Genomic DNA, 27,990 nt, shown 5'->3' with positions numbered 1-27,990 from the left:
TGCAGTGGCCAATTGATTAATGGAAAGAGACATTGGTTACAAAACACCAAAAAGTTTAATGAGATTCAGAGATTGTCAAGCCAAGCCTTCGATACTGGGTAAGCCTACAAGGTAGGGAGGGATGTATTTTCTGTTTGTCGAGATTGACATAGTCTATTTATTGTGGTGTTGAAAACGCAATCCATGATATTTTAGTGCCTGAAATAGGTATGCTTTGTTTATTGGTTGTGTGGTGCATTGGCACAGAAACATGTTAATGGAAAATTTGTTGTATATATTCTTTATTCAATTATAAAAATGGCATCACAATATTGAAAATCAGATTTCCCCTAGCTGATCATTGACATATAATTACAATATGAGTGATTCATTAAAAAGTAGCTTTTCTTTGTTGGAATGGTGTGGGCATACCCTAACAACAGACACAGCCTGGATTCAAATCCAGGCTGTATCACAAACGGCCGTGATTGGGAGTCCCATAGGGACAATTGGTCCAGCGTCATCCGGGTTTGGCCGGTGTAGGCCTTCATTGTAAATAAGAATTTGTTCTTAACTGACTTGCCAAGTTAAATAAAGGTTCAATTAAATTTACAATTTTTTAAAATGGTGTGGGTGTATACCAATCATGAAAAATATTCATCGATTTTTTTTTAATTCTGGGGGTTTGGAGGGGCCTTCCACTTATACTGTATTTTCAAAAATGTCAGCTAAATAATGGTTCCCAGATATCCCGTGTACATCTCAAGCCACACTGCTATGATTTCTCCCCGTTGTGGACACTCCTATGTCTGATGAGGTTACTCAGGAAGGAGAAGCTCTTGTAACATAGTTTGCACTTGAAGGGCCTCTCCTTGGTGTGAACAGTCTGGTGCTCCTTCACATAGTTTGCTTTAGCAAAGCGCTTCCCACACGTGGGGCAGGTGTACGGCTTGTCATCGTCCGTCCTAATGCTCGTTCTCCCACGTTGTGACCCAATGACACCAGAGGAGGCAGAAGCAGGAGCCACCACTCTCAGGTGGTTAGTCTTTGAGCTCCCTCCTTGAGCCATTGTTTGGGTGTTGTTGGGATTATGTGCTGTGCTATAGGCTAGGTCCTTCTTGTGGTAAATGCCCATCCTGAACCTGTCTGTATTGGTGGGGTAACCATGAGGTAACTGAGGAAAGCTAGACCCAGGTCCAAGCTTTCTATGAACCCAGTCACCAGGCATTAGACAAGACCCTGAAGGAGAAGACAGACCTGTTGATAGACTACCACCAGGGGGGTCTCCCACCACTCTCTGTGAAGGCTGAAGCCCAGGAACACCTGCTCTGTTCATCATGGATACTGTGGTGTTTGTATCATAAGAACAGGAGGGTCTATCTTTATCAGCCCCAGGCCCTGCTACATCCCTGCACTGAGACTGTGAAGAGAAGGGTCTGGGCTGCAGACTGGATCCCTGACTGGAGCCTCTGTCTCTCTGATGACCACCAGGACTGAGGTTGTTCAGTCCACCTGTCCACTGGTTGTGTTCTGTGTGGTGGTGGAGTCTCTGTCCCTCGTGGTTGGGTCCCGGTTCCGACTCAGGAAGGAAGAGCGACAGCTCCTGATCCAGAGTTCTGATCCGGGGCCAGGGTTTGTGATCAGCTGCTTCAGAGGTCCAGTCTCTCCCGCAAGCAACACCGGATATCAGCAGGTCCTCATGGACAGCAGACTGCAAACACAAATACAACAGAAAAGCTTAAAGGTTTAAATAAGAAATGATTTCCTGTACACACAGAAACATGACATTATAAAATGTTTACCACAGTCAAGCCCATTTCTAACATTGTGATTCAAGTACCTAACAATATGGAACCATTGGAGTTTATTATAAAATATGGCCATGTGTGTTGATTCAAGAATGAAGTATAATGTTTTGGTTTGACTGAGATAAGGGAAACACAGTCCCAGAATTTATATTTTGTTTTGTCAGTCAGAACAGAGTCAATTTTGTATTTAATTTCAACATGGTTTCAAATGGTCATACACTTACATAAAGAACTGAAGTAGGGGAGAGTGTTTGTTTCTAAGAAACCATACACAAAATGAATCATGTGACCAAATATTTAGGAAGAGGTCATCATTTCATGGTCCATGCTCTCTGATATCCCTTGGAAGTCCCAAATCTGACGTTACCCAATTGAAGTTGAAATTTAAAATGGGTAAGGTTAGGGTTTAGGGTAGGGAAGTCCAAAGGATTCCGGATAGCACTAACCATTATTTCATGGAGTCTGTGAAGGAAGACACCACATTGAAAAAGTGGTAAGCAAGTAAGCAAAAAAAAATTGTTTAAATAAAAAGATTTTCAAAAAGTCAAATTAATTTATGGTTGTAGTTTTCATGACGCTTGTATCTAAACCAAAGTAGATTGTTTTATACATCATTTGGGGTCTCTATAAGCTTCAACATGAGGCCCTAAACATGGCATGAAAGTGCATCCTTGGAGCTATTTGGGCTAATATAGTCAAAATGTATGCCTTGGGGTAAGTTGAGCCAATGGCCTTGGGGTAAGTTGAGCCAATGGCCATGGGGTAAGTTGAGCCAATGGCCACCATACCCCATACAAATGATGATTACATTTAGTCAGTTTTATGCACAGTATTTTTGCAATGTGTAATGCATATAAACTCAAGATGTGTTTTTATTGTTACAGAGCAGACATCATCATGCCCTGTATATACAAACGGAAAACAAGCAGGGGTCTAAACCCCAAGGACGTGAGAGAAGGGAATAAGTCCATTGGAGCGGCAGCAAGAGATGAACAAATAGACTGAATGACACCGAAGAGGTACATTGACAAAAAAATAACAACAAACATGGACCTGTGGGAAAGAGAGGCTATGATAGAGTAGCAGAGGCACCAATGTCTTATCTGATGACACGGAGTCTGAGCTTGCTAAACATATCAAGAAACTTGCGGACCGGTTTCATGGACGTAGTAGGCTCAAATGCAGAGGACATGCCTACAAACTGGCACACCGAAACAACATCCCTGTCCAAGACAACTGGTCAAGAAATGGAAGGGTAAGTGATATTGAACAGACAAATTGAATTGAAAAAATCTACTGTATACATTTAAGATATACAATATACCAACCCCATTCCGTTAATTAGAACCACCATCACCACAACCACCATCATCACCCATCACCCACTGTCACAGGAAACTATCACCCACTTACCCCAAGGCAGTTCAACTTACCCTGTCCCAATGCTCAACTTACCACATACCTGAGGGAAGTTGTGCCAAGGGACCACTTTCTTTTTTGGACAAGCTATGTTTTCAAAACTGTAATGTTTACCTGAATTCTGATTATTTCCAGAAATATATGTAGATATTTTTGTTAGAAAGAATACTATATTTCCCTTGACGTAGTAATGCTGATTGTAAAAAATGGCCCAGAATACCCCACTCTCCCCTACTATTATTGCACAAAACAATACCTGTGACTAGAATAACTTTTCTCACTATGGTAACACTTTCCATTTTCTGTAAATCTGGTACCCTCGCTCTGATAAAATTAATGTTAGAATACTTTGGAAAAGGTTCAACATTACACACATCTTCACTACTCCATGTCAAGTAAACATGAATTAAGGCAATATAATTTCCTTACTTTAAAACACTACCATCAAACAACAGGTCAGGGTTGCCATCTTTCATCAGTTAAGCATTTTTAAAGACACACCAACCATCACCATATCATCTACTCTGTCCAATCATACAATACATCCAAAATCAACATAATTAACTACAAAACAAACAAATACTACATAATACTACATAGAAAGATGTGGATTTTGGTGTGAGATGATGACAGAGGCTCGTCTAGTAGGAGACTGTTGCTGATTACTGCCCAGGTGTGGTGGCCTCCAGGCACTTACTGCTGCCGATGCATCACCCAGATGGGGGCTACACATTCGGTGGTGGATGTTCCAGCCTACCTACAGAGGAGGAAGGGGAGCTGTGAACTGCAGAGACAGATGTGCCTGATAAAGCTTCGGGCCTGTCTGACTGATGTGTCTCCCTCCCTGGCTGTACCATCGACGCTGCCTCCAATCAAGCTACACCTTTACTGAACTGCATCATCTAGCTGTGGAAGAACCTCTCCCATGAACTGCCAGCTCGCTTGTTTTTAAAAAGTAACAGATTCTGTATGAAAAGCTCTATATACAGTTGAAGTCGGAAGTTTACATACACTTAGGTTGGAGTCATTAACATTTGTTTTCAACCACTCCACACATTTCTTGTTAACAAAATATAGTTTTGGCAAGTCGGTTAGGCCATCTACTTTGGCATGACACAAGTAATTTTTCCAAAAATTGTTTACAGACATATTATTTCCCCTATCATTCACTGTATCACAATTCCAGAAGTTGACATACACTAAGTTGACTGTGCCTTTAAACAGTCTGGTTCATCCTTGGGAGCCATTTCCAAATGGCTGAAGGTACCACGTTCATCTGTACAAACAATAGTACGCAAGTATAAACACCATGGGACCACACAGTCATCATACTGCTCAGGAAGGAGGTGTGTTCTGTCTCCTAGAGATGAACATACATGGTGAGAAAGGTGCGAATCAATCCCAGAACAACAGCAAAGGACCTTGTCAAGATGCTGGAGTAAACAGGCACAAAATGATCTATATCCACAGTAAAACGAGACCTATATCGATAAAACCTAAAAGGCCACTCAGCAAAGAAGAAGCCACTGCTCCAAAACCGCCATAAAAAAGCCAGACTACGATTTGCAACTGCACATGGGGACAAAGATCATACTTTTTGGAGAAATGTCCTCTGGTCTGATGAAACAAAAATAGAACTGTTTTGCCATAATGACCATAGTTATGTTTGGAGGAAAAAGGGGCAGGCTTGCAAGTCGAAGAACACCATCCCAACCGTGAAGCACGGAGATGGCAGCATCATGTTGTGGGGGTGCTTTGCTGCAGGAGGGACTGGTGCAATTCACAAAATAGATGGCATCATGAAGAATTTTTTTTATTTTACCTTTATTTAACTAGGCAAGTCAGTTAAGAACAAATTCTTATTTTCAATGACGGCCTAGGAAGAGTGGGTTAGCTGCCTGTTTAGGGGCAGAACGACAGATTTGTACCTTGTCAGCTCGGGATATGAACTTGCAACGCTCTAACCACTAGGCTACCCTGGCGCCCCAAAATGAAAATGATGTGAATGAAAATTATGTGGATATATTGAAGCAATATCTCAAGACATCAGTCCAGAAGTTAAAGCTTGGTCACAAATGGGTCTTACAAATGGACAATGACCCCAAGCATACTTCCAAAGTTGTGGCAAAATGGCTTAAGGACAACAAAGTCAAGGTATTGGAGTGGCCATCACAAAGCCCTGACCTAAATCCCATAGACAATGTGTGGGCAGAACTGAAAAAGCGTGTGCGAGCAAGGAGGCCTACAAACCTGACTCAGTTACACCAGCTCTGTCAGGAGGAATGGGCCAAAATTCACCCAACTTATTGTGGGAAGCTTGTGGAAGGCTACCCAAGACGTTTGATCCAAGTTAAACAATTTAAAGGCAATCCTACCAAATACTAAAAGCTGAAATGAATCATTCACTACACTATTATTCTGACATTTCACATTCTTAAAATAAAGTGGTGATCCTAACTGCCCTAAGACAGTACATTTTTACTAGGATTAAATGTCAGGAATTGTGAAAAACTGAGTTTAAATGTATTTGGCTAAGGTGTATGTAAACTTCCGACTTCGACTGTAAATAAATATATTATTATTATTACTATTCATGGGCCGTGTGCATTTTTTGCTGGTCTATGGTGAGGTAGCTCCTCTCAGAGAAATTCTTCCCAATAGTGTGTACAGGTGAACAGCCTTTCTCCCGTGTGGACTTTCAGGTGTATCTTCAGATGGTGCTGGTGGGAGAACCTCTTCTCACACTGGGAGCAGCTGTAGGATTTCTCCCCCCCGTGTGGACTCTCTGGTGCCTCTTCAGGCTGGACAAATGGGAGAAACTGGCCCGGTAAAGATGGCAGTCAAACTATTTCTCCCATGTGCATCCTCTGGTGGATCTCCACCTGTTGGGCAAACGGAACTTTCCCACAGAACGAACACAGGAAGCGCTTCTCTTTGCCACTAGATCTACTGATGGCGTTACTACTACTGTCATTTGTCAATGGGCTTGTGTAGCCATTTAGTGTTGAGGCACTGGCATTGTCTAAGGTCTGGTTTAACATGTGAGGAGGATGAAGGCCAGGGAGTGTCTGTGTTGTCGCAGGGTCCATGTTCCAGTTGATAGATCCTATAGAAGGCAGGCTGAGGGCAGCACCTGTTAGGGGGTTAACCTGAGGCGCCTTCAGTCTCTCTGAATCCCAACTATAGAAGCAGGACGGCGCATTTCTAGCCCAGTCTGTGTCTGTTCTCTTTCATTGCATATGGGCACCTCCCTGTCCCAGCAGACTAAATCTACACCTCGCCCTGGTCTCAGCTAGTCTGTTGTCATGGAGACTAAGTTCGGTTGTTGTTTTGTGTTCGTCAGTCTGTTTCTGGTTGTGGTTAACAGTGTTGTTCCCCAGCCACTGTCCCATCCACTGACCTCCACTATGTCACCTCTGGTCCTGGCCTGCTCAGTGATGTCGTCCCCCGGGCCCTTGGCTGCACCGGTCTGGGAATCCAAGACGGCTCCCCAGTCTCCCCTGTTTGCCTCCAGCCAACCACCTGCAGGAAGAAGTTACAAAATAGACTTTACAAACATGGCAGAGAAAACTCTACATGTGAAGTTTTTTTTTGTTAATTACCATGTCAAGTTCATACATTTTAATGTGTGTTTTTGTATGTAAACATAAGTTGTATTGATTTCATTTTATGAATGAGAAAAAAAAGAAAAAAAATAGCCAGGCGCATCACTATTCCCATTGAATATCTATTACTGTATGTAGGCTTTATGTATTTCTCCCTTACCTTGCTCCCCCATCTTTAGTCTACTCAGCAGGTCAATGTTCTCTGGTCCATCTTCGATTGTCTCCTCTTTGACTATCAACAGATCAGGCTTCCCATCCTCCATGTCTACTGACTGTAAGAGATGCAGAGTGAGAGGATGTTGGATCAAGACATCTGATATGAGCACCCTGCTATGGAGCATCTTATGATGGTCAATGAGGGATTGCTATGAGTATAGTCTCGCATTGCCATAAGTTCAAAATCACATCGTTGTCACGCCTCCCTTGAAGGTCTGGATCATTTTTGTATTACAAAAATGGTTTGAATGGGCCACTTGCTCCCAGGGGCAAGATTCTGATTGGATGTTACAGTTCAAGAACCCTCGCCCAAAGCCCTAAGGAATGGGTGCTGTGTGTTGGGGTAGTGATAATGGAATTTATATGTTTAAATGAATGATTAGAATATTCCACCCTGAAACCATATAATTGTATGAAATTGATTATAGTCAGTAAAATTATAATTAATGATGTGTGTAGTTTTAGTCAGAATTAGGGTAAAACAATATATCTGTACAATATGTTGTACAATATATTGAACAGGCAGTTAATCCACTGTTCCTAGGCCGTCATTGAAAATAAGAATTTGTTCTTAACTGACTTGCCTAGTAAAATAAAGGTGAAATTAAAATAAATAAAAAAATTGTATCTGAAACACAGATTTTCTGAGCAAAATTCAGTGCCAACCTGGCTAGGCTGGGAGATTGGGAGAGGGCAGGGAGTACTTCTCACGGTCTCCCTAATCTTGGGGGAGGACAAGGAGTGCTTCTCACGGTCTCCCTAATCTTGGGGGAGGACAGGGAGTGCTTCTCACAGTCTCCCTAATCTTGGGGGAGGACAGGGAGTGCTTCTCACAGTCTCCCTAATCTTGGGGGAGGACAGGGAGTGCTTCTCACAGTCTCCCTAATCTTGGGGGAGGACAGGGAGTGCTTCTCACAGTCTCCCTAATCTTGGGGGAGGACAGGGAGTGCTTCTCACAGTCTCCCTATTCTTGGGGGAGGACAGGGAGTGCTTCTCACAGTCTCCCTAATCTTTGTAGGCTGGGCAGTGATACAGTATGTGCGTAGAATACCTACTGTTTGTGTGGAAGTATGTGCGCAGCTATAAAATATATGTTTTTGTATTCTTGACTTTAGAACGTTCTCGTGAATAAACTATACTAACCTTTTGCATAAGCTGAGTCTTTGACTAATTATTATTAAGCCCATGGTCTTACAAACCTTGGGGATTGGTCAAAGCTATTGATTGGTTGTTATTATCATTGTGATTGAAAATTCTCCTGACAAGTAGGACACATTTTGTAGAGAGTTGTTGCGTATGCTGGTTTCAAGCGCTGGTTTTCAAGTTATCAAGTGTGGCCGACAGACTTGCGATTGATATTTAATGAAACTGAAAGTGGATTACGCTGGTAAAGTCAAACATCACAACACATTCTAAACTGCTCTGGTGACATACACACTTTTTGCCCAGTCGTCCACATGGCTACTGGCTGTGCTTTGCTACCACCGGAAATATCTTGAAGATTGCTGATTATTTTGTTTTTGTAAGGACCCAAAAAAACAGAGGCAGTGGGAGAACCTATTCAAGTAAGTAAATACGTTATGAAAATGTTTTTTAAAAAAAAATATATATATATATATATATATATTATTACAGTACTACTAGTAGGCGACTTTGTAGGCTAACTCAACTGAGCTGCTATCTAGTTAGCTGACTTTACACCACTTTACATAAGTGGTCACCAACCTTTTTTGAAGTAAGATCACATTCGGAGTCTAAATGCAAGCCAAGATCTACCACAACATTAACCAATTAAAAACAGTACTGTAGCAATGAGGTTTGTGCAATAGGCTATAGGCCCAACACATTATCAATGCATATTGACTATGCTTATTAAATTGCCCTGCCAATGTTGTTCTTCTCAGACCATTTTAGGTATATGATCACACTGTAATAGATCATTTGTTGTATTACTTGTGAGGCACAACTGAGTGAGCATAAAATTGTTTTTACTGGACTGATGGCCTGCATGTGATGGTCAGTCTGAGGGGAGGGAGCAGCGGTGAGGTTACCTCTCACCTAATTCACCGTCCCCCCCCACTCTGCCTCCCTACACGGAGAAAAGGGGACACAGTCTTTCAGTTGATGGCAAAACCCATTTCTGCTATTTCTGCCACATGCACCAATTGATGTTGTTACTCGTATGACCAGAGAAAAGGAAATACTCCTTCATATAAAAAAAGACCATCCACTAATAATAACAACACTAGCTCATCGGAACACTTTGCTGTATTCATTCAATGCAGCTGCAGTGCTAGTTGTAGCAAGTGTTAATAACAGCGCTGAATAACTTAAACATGAATTTACTCATAAAAACAGTAGCTATTTTCTGTATTCATTGGGTCTGTAGTCGTGGTTTTAAACGTTTTGAAAACCTCACAGTATCAACTTTGCTGTGCGTTCAATGTTTCTTTTTACAGTTTATGGCTCGAAGAAACTGTGCAAACACGCTGATCTGAGCTATCTGATTGGCTCGCGGTAAAGCCTATAGGTGCACTTGTTTTAATCTACCTTCAGACACATGTAATGGTTCAAAATGGGAACACTTTGCCTTTCTGGCACAAGGGCTGCTGAATAAAGTGCACCTACTACCAATGGTGCGTAACAAATTTGAAAATATGCACGCAAGGCTTTATCGTTGTATTTTTTACAGAAATGTTTGGTGATCCACATAGAATGCCTTGGAGAATGCCTTGGTGAGGTAAGTTTTTGTTTTTATTAATCCATTGCCACCCGGGACTCTGGTGTAACTGCTAAACTGCTTACTGAGTATACACAAACAAAGGGAAAGGGTGAGAGGAGAACGCATACAGTGGGGTAAAAAAGTATTTAGTCAGCCACCAATTGTGCAAGTTCTCCCACTTAAAATGATGAGGCCTGTAATTTTCATCATAGGTACACTTCAACTATGACAGACAAAATTAGAAAAAAAATCCAGAAAATCACATTGTAGGATTTTTAATGAATTTATTTCCAAAATATGGTGGAAAATAAGTATTTGGTCATCTTCAAACAAGCACAGACCTGTAACTTCTTCTTTAAGAGGCTCCTCTGTCCTCCACTCGTTACCTGTATTAATGGCACCTGTTTGAACTTGTTATCATTATAAAAGACACCGGTCCACAACCTCAAACAGTCACACTCCAAACTCCACTATGGCCAAGACCAAAGAGCTGTCAAAGGACACCAGAAACAAAATTGTAGACCTGCACCAGGCTGGGAAGACTGAATCTGCAATAGGTAAGCAGCTTGGTTTGAAGAAATCAACTGTGGGAGCAATTATTAGGAAATGGAAGACATACAAGACCACTGATAATCTCCCTCGATCTGGGGCTCCACGCAAGATCTCACCCCGTGGGGTCAAATGAAGAGAAATCACAAGAAACGGTGAGCAAAAATCCCAGAACCACACGGGGGGGATCTAGTGAATGACCTGCAGAGAGCTGGGACCAAAGTAACAACGCCTACCATCAGTAACACACTACGCCGCCAGGGACTCAAATCCTGCAGTGCCAGACGTGTCCCCCCTGCTTAAGCCAGTATATGTCCAGGCCCGTCTGAAGTTTGCTAGAGAGCATTTGGATGATCCATAAGAAGATTGGGAGAATGTCATATGGTCAGATGAAACCAAAATATTTTTATTTTACCTTTATTTAACTAGGCAAGTCAGTTAAGAACAAATTCTTATTTTCAATGACGGCCTAGGAACAGTGGGTTAACTGCCTGTTCAGGGGCAGAACGACAGATTTGTAACTTGTCAGCTCGGGGTTTTGAACTTGCAACCTTCCGGTTACTAGTCCACCGCTCTAACCACTAGGCTACCCTGCCGCCCCATATAACTTTTTGGTAAAAACTCAACTCGTCGTGTTTGGAGGACAAAGAATGCTGAATTGCATCCAAAGAACACCATACCTACTGTGAAGCATGGGGGTGGAAACATCATGCTTTGGGGCTGTTTTTCTGCAAAGGGACCAGGACGACTGATCCGTGTAAAAGAAATAATGAATGGGGCCATGTATCTTGAGATTTTGAGTGAAAACCTCCTTCCATCAGCAAGGGCATTGAAGATGAAACGTGGCTGGGTCTTTCAGCATGACAATGATCCCAAACACACCGCCCGGGCAACGAAGGAGTGGCTTCGTAAGAAGCATTTCAAGGTCCTGGAGTGGCCTAGCCAGTCTCCAGATCTCAACACCATAGAAAATCTTTGGAGGGAGTTGAAAGTCCGTGTTGCCCAGCAACAGCCCCAAAACATCACTGCTCTAGAGGAGATCTGCATGGAGGAATGGGCCAAAATACCAGCAACAGTGTGTGAAAACCCTGAAGACTTACAGAAAGCGTTTGACCTCTGCCAACAAAGGGTATATAAACAAAGTATTGAGATAAACTTTTGTTATTGACCAAATACTTATTTTCCACCATAATTTGCAAATAAATTCATTAAAAATCCTACAATGTGATTTTCTGGATTTTTTTTCTTCTCATTTTGTCTGTCATAGTTGAAGTGTACCTATGATGAAAATTACAGGCCTCTCTCATATTTTTAAGTGGGAGAACTTGCACAATTAGTGGCTGACTAAATACTTTTTTGCCCCACTGTAGATGCGAGAAGGAATACAACGTGGCTGCTATGAAAGTGAACAAAACAGGAATAAACATACCTGAATTTGTCCAATAGAAACTCTCATTTGCAATTGTTGGACTTATGATTACACCCAAGATCAGCTAGATGTGTCACTGTCTGTCACTTCAATATTTTCTCTCGACCTGTGTGCGGCTATGTTGTAAACTTCAATTCATAGGCTAGGTTGAAACAACCTCAGGATGGGTATAGGGGGAATTTTTGCATCACGTAGCAGCCTAAACCTATCGATGTTACATTGAACTGGGTGCTCATGAAAAAATATCGTCCTCCCTCATCATCAAAACCACTGACCACCACTGATATGGTCCTAATACCATAAAGACAGTTCACAGTGGGCTCACCTCAGTGAGACTGTGTGTGGTCCTGTGCTGCTCAGCTGGTTCCTCTGTTGGTTCAGGTGTAGTCTGGTTGTCCTCCATGACCATGGTCCACTCAGGGTTCCCCAGACCCTCCTCACACCCCTCCTCCTTCACCAGGAGCACCTCTGGACCCTCCTCCTCCTGAAAGAGACAGGTGATACAGATTATTACACAGACATACACTCCCTCAAGTACGTACATACGTACCTACGTTTGAGTCCTATATTGTAGTTACAGAATTACTTTATTGTTCAGAAAGAATTCACACTCCATTACTTTTTCAAACGTTGATGTTTTACAGCCTGAATTTGAAATTGATTAAATTTAGATTTGTTGTCACTGGCCTACACACAATACCCCATAATGTTAAAGTGGAATAATGTTTTTGGGAATGTTTACAGATGAATTAAAAATTAAAGGCTGAAATGTCTTGAATCAATAACTATTCAATCTATTTGTTATGGCAAGCCTAAATAAGTTCAGGAGTAACAATTTGCTTAACAAGTCACATAATATGTTGCATGGACCCACTCTGTCTGCAATAATAGAGTTTAACATGAAATTTGAATTACTACCTCATCTCTGTACCTCACACATACAATTATCTGTAAGGTCCCTCAGTCGAGCAGTGAATTTCAAACACAGATTCAATCACAAAGACCAAGGAGGTTTTCCAATGCCTCGCAAAGAAGAGCACCTATTCATAGAGATTTAATATCTTTTTGAGCATGGTGAAGTTATTAATTACACTTTCGATGGTGTATCAATACATGCAGTTACTACAAAGATACAGGAGTTCTTCCTAACTCAGTTGCCGGAGAGGAAGGAAACAGCTCAGGATTTCACCATAGTGACTTTAAAAGAGTTACAATGTTTAATGGCTGTGATAGGAGCAAACTGAGGATGGATCAACAATATTGTAGATACTCCACAATACTACGCTTATTAACAGAGTGAAAAGAAGGAAGACTGTACGGAATACAAATAGCAATTAACTTTCTGTCCTGAGTACAACGTGTTATGTTTTGGTCAAATCCAAAATAACACAGAGTATCACTCTCCATATTTTCAAGCATAGTGTTGGCTGCATCGTGCTATGGGTATGCTTATAATTGTTAAGGACTGGGTAGTTTTTTTAGGATAAAAAAATGTATTGAATGGAGTTAAGCACAACCCTAGTGGAAAACCTGGTTCAGTCTGCTTTCCACCAGACACTGGAAGATGAATTGACCTTTCAGCAGGACAATAACCTAAAACATAAGGCCAAATCTACACTGGAGTTGCTCATCAAGACAGTGAATGTTCCTGAGTGGCTGAGTTACAGCTTTGACATAAATCTACTTAAACATCTATGGCAAGACCTGAAAATGGTTGTCTAGCACAGATCAACAACCAATTTGACACCGCTTGAAGAATTTAGAAAATAATAATTGGCAAATGTTGCAAAATCCAAGTGTGAAAAGCTCTAAGAGACTTACCCAGAAAGACTCACAGCTGTAACCGCTTCTACAAAGTATTGATAAGGGGTGTGAATACTTATGTAAATGAGATATTTCTGTGTTTAATTTTCAATAAATTAGCAAACATTTATAAAAAAACATTTCACTTTGTCATTTTAGGATATTGTGTGTAGACGGGTGAGGAAAAAAATCATTTAAACCCTTTTTCGAATTCAGGCTGTAACACAGCAAAATGTGGAATATATCAAGGGGTATGAATACTTTCTAAGGGCACTGTAAATATGATATTGTGGTTAAATATGAGTGTGCTATGATAATCAGACAAACCTGACTAAACTATTTTGATCTGTATAGTTGTGGCCAAAAGTTTTGAGAATGACACATATTGATTTCCACAAAGTTTCCTGCTTCAGTGTCTTTAGATATTTTTGTCAGATGTTACTATGGAATACTGAAGTATAATTACAAGCATTTCATAAGTGTCAAAGGATTTTATTGACAATTACATAAAGTTGATGCAAAGAGTCAATATTTGCAGTGTTGACCCTTCTTTTTCAAGACCTCTGGTATCCGCCCTGGCATGCAGTCAATTAACTTCTGGGCCAAATCCTAACTGATGGCAATCCATTCTTGCATAATCAATGCTTGGAGTTTGTCAGAATTTGTGGGTTTTTGTTTGTCCACCGCCTCTTGAGGATTGACCAAAAGTTCTCGATGGGATTAAGGTCTGGGGAGTTTCCTGGCCATGGACCCAAAATATCAACGTTTTGTTCCCCGAGCCACTTATCCCTTTTGCCTTATGGCAAGGTGCTCCATCATGCTGGAAAAGGCATTGTTCGTCATCAAACTGTTCCTGGATGGTTGGGAGAAGTTGCTCTCAGAGGATGTGTTGGTACCATTCTTTATTAATGGCTGTGGTGTAAGGCAAAATTGTGAGTAAGCCCACTCCCTTGGATGAGAAGCAACCCCACACATGAATGGTCTCAGGATGCTTTACTGTTGGCATGACACAGGACTGATGGTAGTGCTCACCTTGTCTTCTCAGGACAAGCTTTTTTCCGGATGTCCCAAACAATTGGAAAGGGGATTCATCAGAGAAAATGACTTTACCCCAGTCCTCAGCAGTCCAATCCCTGTACCTTTTGCAGAATATCAGTCTGTCCCTGATGTTTTTCCTGGAGAGAAGTTGCTTCTTTGCTGCCCTTCTTGACACCAGGCCATCCTCCAAAAGTCCTCGCCTCACTGTGTGTGCAGATGCACTCACACCTGCCTGCCGCCATTCCTGAGCAAGCTCTGTACTGGTGGTGCCCCGATCCCACAGCTGAATCAACTTTAGGAGACGGTCCTGGCGCTTGCTGGACTTTCTTAGGCACCCTAAAGCCTTCTTCACAACAATTGAACCGCTCTCCTTGAAGTTCTTGATGATCAGATAAATGGTTGATTTAGGTGCAATCTTACTGGCAGCAATATCCTTGCCTCTGAAGCCCTTATTGTGCAAAGCAATGATGACGGCACGTGTTTCCTTGCAGGTAACCATGGTTGACAGAGGAAGAACAATGATTCCAAGCACCACCCTCCTTTTGAAGCTTCCAGTCTGTTATTCGAACTCAATCAGCATGACAGAGTGATCTCCAGCCTTGTCCTCGTCCACACTCACGAGGACGAGAGAATCACTGATATGATGTCAGCTGGTCCTTTTGTGGCAGGGCTGAAATGCAGTGGAAATGGTTTTTGGGGATTCAGTTCATTTGTATGGCAAAGAGGGACTTTTCAATTAATTGTAATACATCTGAACACTCTTCATAACATTCTGGAGTATATGCAAATTGCCATCATACAATCTTAGGCAGCTGACTTTGTGAAAATTAATATTTGTGTCATTCTCAAAACTTTTGGCCACGACTGTATAGTGGGTGTTTGTGTGTTGGTAACGTATTTATTTATATTTAAAATGTATATTGGTTATAAAGCACTGTTGTGTGTATGCAGAGTAGGGTTAGATCAGATGTATACTATAGAGAGTCTCAATGAAAGTCTTGGGACTTTTCATTCTGTTGTGTTTATTAAACATAAGTGTTAATCAATCCATATGAAAACCTCACATACACGTCGCAACAACAAAAAAATCATTGTGAACTTGATAAACTGTATTAATTTTAAAAATAAAGTAGTTCAATGGAAGTAATGAAATAGGTATTTGTGAACATCATATAGCCTACACAGTACAAACACAATATGTAAGACACTCATTAGGCGTATATATGCCTTATATATCACACAATGTGTTGATGCAATGTTCTACCCAGGAAATTTCCACACTGACATCTGTTTCAACACCGAAACTCTTGTTATTCCATGCATCTATGGGTCTTTTCAGCTGACAACAACCAAAATTAATCTTTGTCTTTAATGCAGGTTTTGATCTAAACATCAGAAGCTATTGAGTGGAATGGTTACTTTCTATATTACAGAGTGGGATGGTTTTTCTGCTGGTGTATCCTGAGGCATCTCCTCTCTGAAAAACTCTTCCCGCAATGCATACAGCCGAATGGCTTCTCTCCAGTGTGGACCTTCAGGTGCATCTTTAGCTGGTCCTGGCGAGAGAACCTCTTCTCACACTGTGGGCAGCTGTAGGGTTTCTCCCCTGTGTGGACTCTCTGATGCCTTTTCAGGTGGTGCTGGTGGGAGAACCTCTTCTCACACTGGGTACAGCTGAAGGGTTTCTCCCCTGTGTGAACCCTCTGGTGGATCTCCACATTCTGGAGGCAGCTGAAGCCTTTGTGACAGAACATGCAGAGGAACCGTTTCTCTTTACTATTGCCTGATGTTGCTCCCTCTCCGCGAGCCTGGGCTTTAGCCCTGTCATTTGAGTTCAATAGCTGATCAAAAAGGACACGGACGTGTGAATCGGAAGGCTCTATCGACGTGGACACTGGGTCGCGTTCTCTGAATGCGTGTAAAGGGGAGTGGGTTGCGACATTTAGATTTGTCTCTAAGCTTTCCCTGTAGTCAAAGAAGTCACTGGTGTTACCCTGCGAGTGTCCTTCTCCTAAGTGAGTTTCATCTGCATTCCATGACAGAGAAACGTCGCTCTCCACTTTCACAGTCACTTCATCTACGGCCAGACCCTCCCCTTTCTTATCTAGGCACCCTTCAGAGTTTACACTACTACTGTACCTGTGCCAGTCACCTCTCATTGGATTAGTCGGTGTATCTAAGCCCAAAGGCATATCACCAGGTAACATCTCTGTAGCGTATGAACAGGACGGATCATTGCCAGTCTGTGACACGTCACCTGAGTCCTGATGGGACAGAACAGTCCTCGGGCTTGGGTTACCATAAAGTATATACTCTGAGCGGGGAGCAGGAGCACAGCTCAGTGATTCCAGCCCCGCTAAAGTCTCGGTGTCTGTCTCTGACTTGAGGGCGGCGTTCTGCGTTCCACTGACCTCCGTGATGCTGTGTCTGATCCTGGGATGCGCTGGAGCGGTGGTGGGGTCCTCCGTGGCTACAGGGGGCGCCACTTCAGTTGCTGCTTCCACCTGGATGTTTCTGCTGTGATGTGGGTCCTCCTCTCCTTCAGACCTCTCCTGCTTGACCCCAGGACCTGCAGCCTCTGCATCTGCAGACTGACACAAGAAGAGAGGAGGTTATTATCGGTACATGAGTTGAATACCCTATGAATGTCCCGCCTACTTCCTGGTCGAGTCCCGTACGGTTCTTGAAAGGCAATCAAGCTTATACTATCAAATTCATGAAAACGTGGTCATAAGACATATATACAATTAGATTTGTATATTTCATTTGCTCATACCCAATGTTTTTTATACAAATATTTGACGGTCAAGAAGTAAGACACATCGGCGAAAGTTAGAAAAGTCTAATTTAACTACAACTCAGCACCCTTGTTAGCATGGTTGCTCGAGTTTGAGGACGATAAAAACCTGTTAGTTAGAACCAGTACTTTTTAACCCCTTAACCCTATTCTCAACCGGCTGGTAGAGCATGTTTTGACAATGGATTTAGCTGGACTTGAATTAAATCTTCACTAGAACTTTATTGGTCAACTCCCCCAGCATCAATTTACATAATTTGTATAATTTTGGGTTGCTACAGTTCCGTGTTGTGGCATTAACTTTGCCCACTCAGAGGGCTGTAAGAAAACAAAAAAATGAGTCACCAAAGATATGGGATTAAGGCAGGAATTACATTTGTGAAGGATTAATATTGTTCTATTCATGTTAGTAGAGACCTTGAAGAGTAGGAATATGAAAATAAATAGTTAAAATGTACATTTTAAAAAACATTTTGTTTTGTGGTTGATATGTCAGTAAAAAGTACGGTGAACTGAGATTGGTATACATTATATTTTTATTAAAAATGTTGCTGAAAAATGATTGAATTGTTGACAACGCACTATAGTAGGCAACATGAATCGGTTAAACCACATTTCATGACCCATGGGGTCCATTAATCAATATACTTACTTAAGGTCGCCTATAAAATAATGCCTATAATAGTAATTTAAAAAACTAGTTTCCAATATATTCTCAAAATGTATTCTGAACATGGTGGAAGAACCTGGATCATTATTAAATTTAATAAAACCATTTTGAGGGACATTGCACTACCTGAAAACGCATTGAAAACATTTAAATATATCCTGAACAAAAATGTAAACGCAACATGTAAAGTGTTGGTCCCATGGTTCATGACCTGAAAAAAAAGATCCCAGAAATCTTTCATATGCACAAAAAGTTTATTTCTCTCAAATGTTTTATTACATCCCTGCTAGTGAGCATTTCTCCTTTGCCAAGATAATCCAGCCACCTAACAGGTACGGCATATCAAGAAGCTGATTAAACTGCATGATCATTATACAGGTGCATCTTGTGCTGGAGACAATAAAGGGTGCTCTAAAAATGTGCAGTTTTGTCACACAACATAATACCAAAGATGTCTCAAGTTGAGGAAGGGTTCAATTGGCATGCTGACTGCAACAATGTCCAGCAGAGCTGTTGCCAGAGAATGTAATGTTAATTTCTCTACCATAAGCCGCCTCCAACATCATTTTAGAGAATTTTGAAACCGGCCTCACAACTGCAGAACACGTGTAACCACTGTGGTGGTTATTTCTTTATTATCAAATGAGGAGAGACAAATGTATCACACAAGTCAAAGTTATACTTAAACTAAATCTTTATTCACATATTAATAAGGAAAGCATGTCACACCACACACTAGTGAATGATGTGAGTGCTCTGCAATAACTATGGCTGGTCGACACAACACTCGACTGTTGTGTTGAGAGCCCCAACACAAAGAATACAAATACCTTTTATAGCAAAGATACACCCTCTTAGTCTACATGACAAACAACAGAAGTGTGGAATGGGTCACAAGGTTAGGATTCGTACAAAGGAAATTAATAATTCACAGCAGACAGTATCTGCTGTAAAGATTGTTCTCATTGTGTGGAAAACAGAGTCATTATCCATACTCGTCATCTCCACCCTGGTACCTCCCAGTACACAAACACCAACTCATGCTATGGAATGGGGTCATTAGGTTTTATCACCAAAGGCATTGTAAATCCAGTGTCAGCATTAAGCGCCAAAGGCCCAACTCTGTAGAACACACACAGATAGATGAGTGTTCTAAGAACCCCTATTCTATTCCATAAAACAACCATTTGATGCAGTAACAGTATTATAACATAATATTGTAATTTTGCTCTCACACAACACCAGCCCAGGACCTACACATCCGGCTTCTTCACCTGCGGGATCATCTGAGACCAGCCACCCAGACAGCTGATGAAACTGTGGATTTGCACAACCAAAGAATTTCTGTACAAACTGTCAGAAACGGTCTCAGGGAAGCTCATCTGTGTGCTCTTCATCATCAGTAGGGTCTTGGCCTGACTGCAGTTCGGCGTTGTAACCGACTTTAGTGGGCAAATGCGTAACTTCGATGGCCACTGCCACGCTGGAAAAGTGTGCTCTTCACGGATGAATCCCGGTTTCAACTGTACCGGGCAGACGGCGTGTATGGCGTCGTCTGGGCTAGCGGTTTGCTGACGACAATGAACACAATTGCATTTTATCAATGGCAATTTGACTGATTTCCTTATATCAACAATAACTCAGTAAAATCTTTGAGACTGTTGCAAGATGCGTTTATATTTTTGTTCAGTATATATCTTATATGACCACATTTTCATGAATTTGAAGATGCAAATTTGGAGCAAAGTCTTAGCCTACAAAACGAGGAACCTGGAAGTACCACTTTCATGGCGTATTGGATAACAATCTTGTAGGGAGGTCTCTCAAGCTCCCCATGATAAATAAAGATGTAAATGTAAGCAAGCGAATAGCCGAGGGGAGCCTTTCTGAAATAGACGGGCCACATTTCATTAACTGTAATGGTGTCTGGAGAAGTGGGTACATTCTAATTTTGAAAAGAAAAATCCCAAAACGGCCCACCAGGAGGATAGGCACCCTGTGTGAAACATTATATGAAAAACAGTGACATTCAGTGCATTCGGAAAGTATTCAGACCTCTTGACTTTTTCCACGTTTTGTTACATTACAGCCTTATTCTGAAATTATTTTTTCCCCCCTCATCAACTTACACAATACCCTATAATGACAGCGCAAAAATAGTTTTTTATGTTTGCAAATTTATAAAAATAAAAACCTGAAATAACATTTACATACAGTACCAATCAAACATTTGGACACACCTACTCATTCCAGGAGTTTTCTTTATTTTTACTATTTTCTACATTGTGAAGACATCAAAACTATGAAATAACACATGGTATCATGTAGTAACCAAAAAAAGTGTTAAACACATCAAAATATATTTTATATTTGAGATTCTTCAAAGTAGCCACCCTTTGCCTTGATGACAGCTTTGCACACACTTGGCATTCTCTCAACCAGCTTCATGAGGTAGTCACCTGGAATGCATTGAAATTAACGGGTGTGCTTTGTTAAAAGTTAATTTGTGGAATTTCTTCCCTTTTTAATGAGTTTGAGCCAAGGTAGGGGTGGTATACAGAAGATTGCCCTATTTGGTAAAAGACCAAATCCATATTATGGCAAGAACAGCTCAAATGAGCAAAGAGAAATGACAGTTAATATATGAAGGTCAGTCAATACGGAACATTTCAAGAACTTTGAAAGTTTCTTCAAGGGCAGTTGCAAAAAAAAAAAAAGGATCTCATGAGGACTGAGACAGGAAAGGAAGACCCAGAGTTACCTCTGCCGCAGAGGGTAAGTTCATTAGAGTTAACTGCACCTCAGATTGCAACCCAAATTAATGCTGCAAAGAAACCATCCTAAAGGAAACTAAGAATAGACTTGCTTGGGCCAAGAAACACGAGAAATGGACATTAGACCGGTGGAAATCTGTCCATTGGTCTAATGAGTCCAAACTTGAGATTTTTGGTTCCAACCTCCGTGTCTTTGTGAGACGCAGAGTAGGTGAACAGATGATCTCCACATGTGTTGCTTCCCACGGTGAAGCATGGAGGAGGAGGTATGATGCTGCTTTGCTGGTGACACTCTCTGTGATTTATTTAGAATTCAAGGCAGACTTAACCAGCATGGCTACCACAGAATTCTGCAGCGATATGCAATCCCATCTGGATTGCGCTTAGTGGGACGATAATTTGTTTTTCAACAGGACAATGACCCAACACACTTCCAGGCTGTGTAAGGGCTATTTGACTAAGAAGAAGAGTGATGAGTGCTGCATAAGTTACCTAGCCTACACAATCACCTGACCTCAACCAAATTGAGATGTTTTGGAATGAGTTGGACTACAGAGTGAAGGAAAAGCAGCCAACAAGTGCTCAGTATATGTGGTAACTCCTTCAAGACGGTTGGAAAAGCATTCCCAGTGAAGCTGGTTGAGAGAATGCCAAGTTTGGGCAAAGCGGTCATCAAGGCAAATGGTTGCTACTTTGAAGAATTTGTTTAACACTTTTTTTGGTAACTACAGGATTCTATGTGTGTTATTTCATAGTTTTGATGTCTTCACTAATATTCTACAATGTAGAAAATAGTAAAAATAAAGAAAAACACTTGAATGAGTAGGTGTGTCCTTTTGACTGGTACTGTAACCTTTAGCAGCGATTAGAGCCTATAGTCTTCTTGGGTATGTCACTACAAGCTTGGCACACCTGTAATTGGGGAGTTCCTCCCATTCTTCTCTGCAGATCTTCTCAAGCTCTGTCAGGTTGGATGATGAGCATCGCTGCACAGCTATTTTCAGGTCTCTCAGATTTTCGATCGGGTTCAGGTCCGGGCCACAAGGACATTCAGAGACTTGTCCCGAAGCCACTCCTGCAGTCTTGGCTGTGTGCTTAGGGTTGTTGTATTGTTAGAAGATGAACCTTTGCCCTAGTCTGAGGTCCAGAGCACATTTTCATCAAGGATCTCTCTGTACTTTGCTCTGTCATCGTTCCCTCAATCATAACTAGTATCCCAGTCCCTGCCTCTGAAAAACATCCCCACAGCATGATGCTGCCTCCACCATGCTTCACCGTATCAAAGGTGCCAGGTTTCCCTGCAGATGTGACACTTGGCATTCAGGCCAAAGAGTTCAATCTTGGTTTCATCAGACCAGAGAATCTTCTTTCTCACGGTTTGAGAGTCCTTTAGGTGCCTTTTGGCAAACTCCAAGCGGGCTGTCATGTGCCTTTTACTGAGGAGTGGCTTCCGTCTGGCCACTCTACCATAAAGGACTGATTGGTGGAGTGCTGAAGAGATGGTTGTCTTTCTGGAAGGTTCTCCCATCTCCACAGAGGAACTCAGGAGCTCTGACAGAGTGAACATTGGGTTCTTGGTCACGTCCCTGACCAAGGCCTTTCTCCCCCAATTTCTCAGTTTGGCCGGACGGCCAGCTCTAGGAAGTCTTGGTGGTTCCAAACTTCTTCCATTTAATGATGGAGGCCACTGTGTTCTTGGGGACCCTCAATGAAACAGACATTTTTTGGTACTGTTCCCCAGATCGGTGCCTCGACACAATCCTGTCAGAGCTCTATGGACAATTCCTTCGACCTCATGGCTTGGTTTTTGCTCTAACATGTTCTATCAACTGTGGGACCTTATATAGACAGGTGTGTGCCTTTCCAAATAATGTCCAATCAATTGAATTTACCACAGGTGGACCCCAATCAAGTTGTAGATACATTTCAAGGATGATCAATGGAAACAGGATGCACCTGAGCTCAATTTCGAGTCTGATAGCAAAGGGTCTGAATACTTATGTAAATAAGGTATGTTTTTAAAAATATTTAAACATTTGCAAAAATGTCTAAAAACCTGTTTTCGCTTTGTCATTATGGGGTATTGTATGTATGTGGTATTATTTAATCCATTTTAGAATACGGCTGTAACGTAACAAAATGTGGAAAGGCAAGGGGTCTGAATATTTTCCAAATGTACTGTACACTCTGAATGACCTAAAATGATATACAGTGGCTTGTGAAAGTATTCACCCCCCTTGACATTTTTCCTATTTTGTTGCCTTACAACCTGGAATAAAATTAGATTTTTTGGGGTGTTCATATTATTTGATTTATACAACATGCCTACCACTTTGAAGATGCAAAATATTTTTTATTGTAAAACAAACAAGAAAAAAATACAAACAAAAACAGAAACCTTGAGTGTGCATAACTATTCACCCCTCCCCCCCCAAAGTCAATACTTTGTAGAGCCACCTTTTGCAGCAATTACAGCTGCAAGTCTCTTGGGGTATGTCTCTATAAGCTTGGCACATCTAGCTACTGGGATTTCTGCCCACTCTTCAAGGCAAAACTGCTCCAGCTCCTTCAAGTTGGATGGGTTCTGCTGGTGTACAGCAATCTTTAAGTCATACCACAGATTCTCAATTGGATTGAGGTCTGGGCTTGACTAGGCCATTCCAAGACATTTAAATGATTCCCCTTAAATCACACGAGTGTTGCTTTAGCAGTATGCTTAGGGTCATTGTCCTGCAGGAAGGTGAACCTTCGTCCCAGTCTCATATCTCTGGAAGGCTAACAGGTTTCCCTCAAGAATTTCCCTGTATTTAGTGCACGCCAACATTCCTTCAATTCTGACCAGTTTCCCAGTCCCTGCCGATGTTCTCGGGGTGATGAGAAGTGTTGGGTTTGCGCCAGACATAGCGTTTTCCTTGATGGCCAAAAAGCTACATTTTAGTCTCATCTAACCAGAGTACCATCTTCCATATGTTTGGGGAGTCTCCCACATGCCTTTTGGCAAACACCAAACGTGTTTGCTTGCAATGTCTTTTTCTGGCCACTCTTCCCTAAAGCCCAGTTCTGTGGAGTGAACGGCTTAAAGTGGTCCTATGGACAGATACTCAAATCTCCGCTGTGGAGCTTTGCAGCTCCTTCAGGGTTATCTTTCGTCTCTTTGTTGCCTCTCTGATTAATGCCCTCCTTGCCTGGTCCGTGAGTTTTGGTGGGCGGCCCTCTCTTGTGGTGCCATATTCGTTCCATTTTTTAATAATGGATTTAATGGTGCTCCTCGGGATGTTCAAAGTATCAGATATTTTTTTAACCCAACCCTGATCTGTACTTCTCCACAACTTTGACCCTGACCTGTTTGGAGAGCTCCTTGGTCTTTGTGGTGCCACTTGCTTGGTCCACCTCCATGCAATCTAACTAATTATCTGACTTCTGAAGGTAATTGGTTGCATTAGATCTTATTTAGGGGCTTAATAGCAAAGGGGGTGAATACATATGCACACACCACTTTTCAGTATTTTTTACTTTTTGAAACAAGTAATTTTTTTCATTTCACTTCACCAAATTTGTCCATTATATGAAATCCAAATAAAAATACATTTAAATAGCTGATTATAATGCAACAAAATAGGAAAAAAGCCAAGGGGGTGAATACTTTTGCAAGGCACTGTATAACATATTGGTCTTTCACAGACAGGCTAACCCAAGCTGTACTGTGCAAGTAGGCTAAACTGAGTCATACATTCACAGGTTTCATTATTATGTTTTTTTAAGGCTTTTGCTATCAAGGTCACAAGTTTTTAATGAAAAAAACAACAAATTGGATGTAAATCCATAACAATGATTAAGCCACATCAGGAGACCATTTTTTAGGTCTGGGAAGAAAAAAATAAATTGAAGGAAATTATTCTTTTAGTGTAGTTACCCTTTAATTCAAGTGCACAGGCACCTAGCACTGTTGTTTGGTTAACAGTGTTTCTTTAGCAGGGTAGAACGCATGGGTGGGGCTTTTATTTGATATTTTTATGTTCTTTACCTGTCAGTATTCCAAACGGGACATTAGTTATCTTTTTACTTAAACACGCAAACACCATCAGATAGAATTCATCGCACGCAATGCACTGGGTTAGTCAGATTTGATCAAATATAACAGAACAGATGAACTGGAATGACATTCACTCTCACAGGCTGGGTTGCCAAAAATAACCAACTGAAAGCCACACCCCCAATAAGTGATGAATATGACTGCTTTGAGGCACAACACACTGTGCTATTATGGCTATATGCGCCTATATATATATATGCCTATTTCATTTTTTTATTTATCAACCAATACAGCTCATAATCTAATGCTGTTATCAACCAACAAACCTATATTTTAGTTTTATTTAGCTTTAAAATGCTAACTTTTCTCAGTCTCGTGGCAAAATGTGTAGAATAGCATCGGGTGAGCTATAAAACTGCACATTTTCCCCTCTGCCCTATGGCAAAATGTGTACAACTGCAGGAAATGTGCTTTAAAACTGCACATTTTTCTCTTTGCCCCATGGCAAAATATGCAGTAAGGTACATGCGCCGCCACCCCCCACAATCATAATTATTTTGGGGGGCCCACACACATTTCTGCAGGCCCACCCACCAATATCTGGCTACAGCACTGTTCTGTTGCACGAGATGGAGTTTTAAAATCAAAATGGCCACTGGATTGATGGAAATAATCGTGATATCATTCTGAAAGGTAGGCTAGTTAACATTTAATTGAGACGGTTATTGGGAAAGCCTTTCCATCTACCAGAGTATGGTTAGGCCAGCATTAGTGTCGCTATATTTTTCCTGTTCCTTAATTGTTTGAAACATGGACTTTTTACTTCATATTATGAGGCATGTTTAACCTTGAATCAAAGTAGCCTATAGCCAAAATCCCACCATAGAAACGTGGAGTCAATTATTTTATAAAGGCTTCCTCATGTGCTTTCTCCTGTTCTATTGGTTTTCTTTCTTTCATTGTCTAGCAGCCAAGGCATTATCCTTGTCATGTTAGAAACCGCTGATAGTTGTTGCATCTTTAGATCTCCCCTCTTTATACATTTCTAACGGATATTTCCATCTCTGTCCATGAAACCTCTCGCATGTGCGGTGCGCATTTTAGAAAGGTGTTTTCCGCAAATTGCATTTTGGAACATCAGCCAATATTGCTGCACCCAAAATGTGAAGAAATAATAGTTTATCAACTTTTTAAGCTAAATATTCTGATCCGTTTCATCAACCGTATTAATTGATACGGCGTATACCTCCACTACACTACTTTGATACGTATCAGTGGGGATTAAGAAATGAGTATACCCAATTCTCACTGAAAAATAAGTGGGTATATGGCATATAGCCTCCACTACACCACTGCTAACCTCTATCACGATAACGTGCTGGGTCGAGGTTCCGCTCCCTTCAACAGTGATTGGTTGGTCATCTCTCCATGTATTTTGTCCTGCTGCCTTCACAAAGCTCCTGTGGCCTCCAGTGAGATCTCCTTCACCTGAGAGTTATTGGGGAAAATGGTAGTTAGTTTAGTTACTGTCAATGCTTAACGGTACACTATTTACATTTTTGACACAGTCTAGAATTAGCAAGGATGTAAAGTAACACTTCTCATAACTTTCTATGCTATTTAGTGATCGATGTACACTGAACAAAAATATAAATGCAACATGTAAAGTGTTGGTCCCATGTTTCATGAGCTGAAATAAAAGATCCCAGAAATGTTTCATATGCACAAAAAAACATATTTCTCTCAAATTGTGTGCCCAAATTTGTTTACATCCGTCAGTGAGCATATCTCATTTGCCAAGATAATCCTTCCACCTGACAGATGTGGCATCTCAAGAAGCTGATTAAAAAGCATGATCATTACACAGGTGCACCTTGTGCTGGGGACAATAAAAGCCCACTGTGCAGTTGTCACACAACACAATGCCACTGATGTCTCAAGTTTTGAAAGAGCATACAATTGGCATGGTGACTGCAGGAATGTCCACCACAGCTGTTGCCAGAGAATGTAATGTTAATGTCTCTACTACCTTAAGCTGCCTCCAAAGTCGTTTTAGAGAATTTGGCCTCACAACCGCAGACCACGTGTAACCACACCAGCCTAGGACCTCCACATTCAGCTTCTTCACCTGTGGGATTGTCTGACATCAGCCACCCGGATAGCTGGTGAAACTGAGGAGTATTTCTGCCTGTAATAAACCCTTTTGAGGGTATTTTTTTATTTTTTTATTCTGTTTGGCTGGGCCTGGCTGCCAAGTGGTTGGGCCATGGCTGCACCTCTGTCCAGTCATGTGAAATCTATAGATGTGGGCCTAATTTATTTATTTAAATTGACTGATTTCCTTATATGAACTGTAACTCAGTAAAATATTTGAAATTGTTGCGTTTATATTTGTGTTCACAATATTATGTTCCATTCATCACATTGTTTTAATTGAGAAAATAATAGGAAATTAAGTTAATCAAGAATCTGGTTAGAATATTTTAGTGTTTTTGCGCAAGATAGCGAAGTAATCAGAGACATTATTGCATACTATCCAAAAACTGACCAAGACCCAATTTTATGTAACATATATGAACGGGAGCGACAGGAACGAAACTATATATGAAAGGCGACATGCCGCGCAGCCTTGGCCTTCTGCGAAATGTACCTTTTTCCATTCCTCTGTATCGGTCTAGGATCTTGCCATTACTGGGACGACTAGCGAGGATGCGATCTCGCATTGTCCTGTCTGCGCGCTCCCTTGCTACCTTCAGTTCAAGTAGCTGTAGTTTCCTACGCAATCCCCTGTTTTCTTTCTGGCTTTGAGAAATTTCCAAACGAAACACTGCATAGTCGTCGTCTACGAGTTTACAGATCTCTGCCACGGCTGAATTTGCTAGCACTTCCATGATGGAGGCTATTTGAGTGTGAAAAACCATACAGTTAGCCATTGTTAGTTCAGCGTCACCTAAATAACATCTATCAACCAAGTCCTGTCTCCAACGCGAATTAAAGACTACATGTGATGCTGTGCAGCTAAATTTGTCATATTTGTTCGTCCCATGTTGTTAATTAACGTCTAAATAACAACAAAAAACGCTAACGTGGAAATTGTTCTTGGTCACTGTTCACTTCCGTTTAAACTGAAGAGAAAGGATGTTATTGG

At 41.3% G+C, this 27,990-nt stretch overlaps 1 protein-coding gene across 2 annotated transcripts; it reads right to left on the bottom strand.

The window, feature by feature from the left end:
- Positions 1–155: 155 nt before the first annotated feature.
- On the bottom strand, positions 156–27,990 carry LOC121841778 (zinc finger protein 205-like). 2 transcript variants are annotated; one of them, XM_042311871.1, is made up of 8 exons: positions 27,493–27,990; positions 26,203–26,330; positions 16,980–17,159; positions 12,053–12,211; positions 6,972–7,083; positions 6,607–6,728; positions 3,904–3,963; positions 156–1,690 (listed from the first exon to the last, which is right to left on the bottom strand). In XM_042311871.1, exons 1-8 carry the CDS (start codon positions 27,773–27,775, stop codon positions 755–757), a joined length of 1,980 nt encoding a protein of 659 aa, XP_042167805.1. In that variant the 5' UTR covers positions 27,776–27,990; the 3' UTR covers positions 156–754. The 2 variants fall into 2 exon arrangements, with proteins under 2 accessions (XP_042167805.1, XP_042167806.1); XM_042311872.1 differs by lacking the exon at positions 3,904–3,963 and having other exon boundaries at positions 162–1,690; positions 27,493–27,989.

The sequence above is a fragment of the Oncorhynchus tshawytscha genome, linkage group LG34 (genome assembly GCF_018296145.1).
Source record: "Oncorhynchus tshawytscha isolate Ot180627B linkage group LG34, Otsh_v2.0, whole genome shotgun sequence".
Classification (NCBI taxonomy): Eukaryota; Metazoa; Chordata; class Actinopteri; order Salmoniformes; family Salmonidae; genus Oncorhynchus; species Oncorhynchus tshawytscha.
Note: the sequence above shows the minus strand (reverse complement) of the source record. Positions and strands in the feature narration are given on the sequence as shown.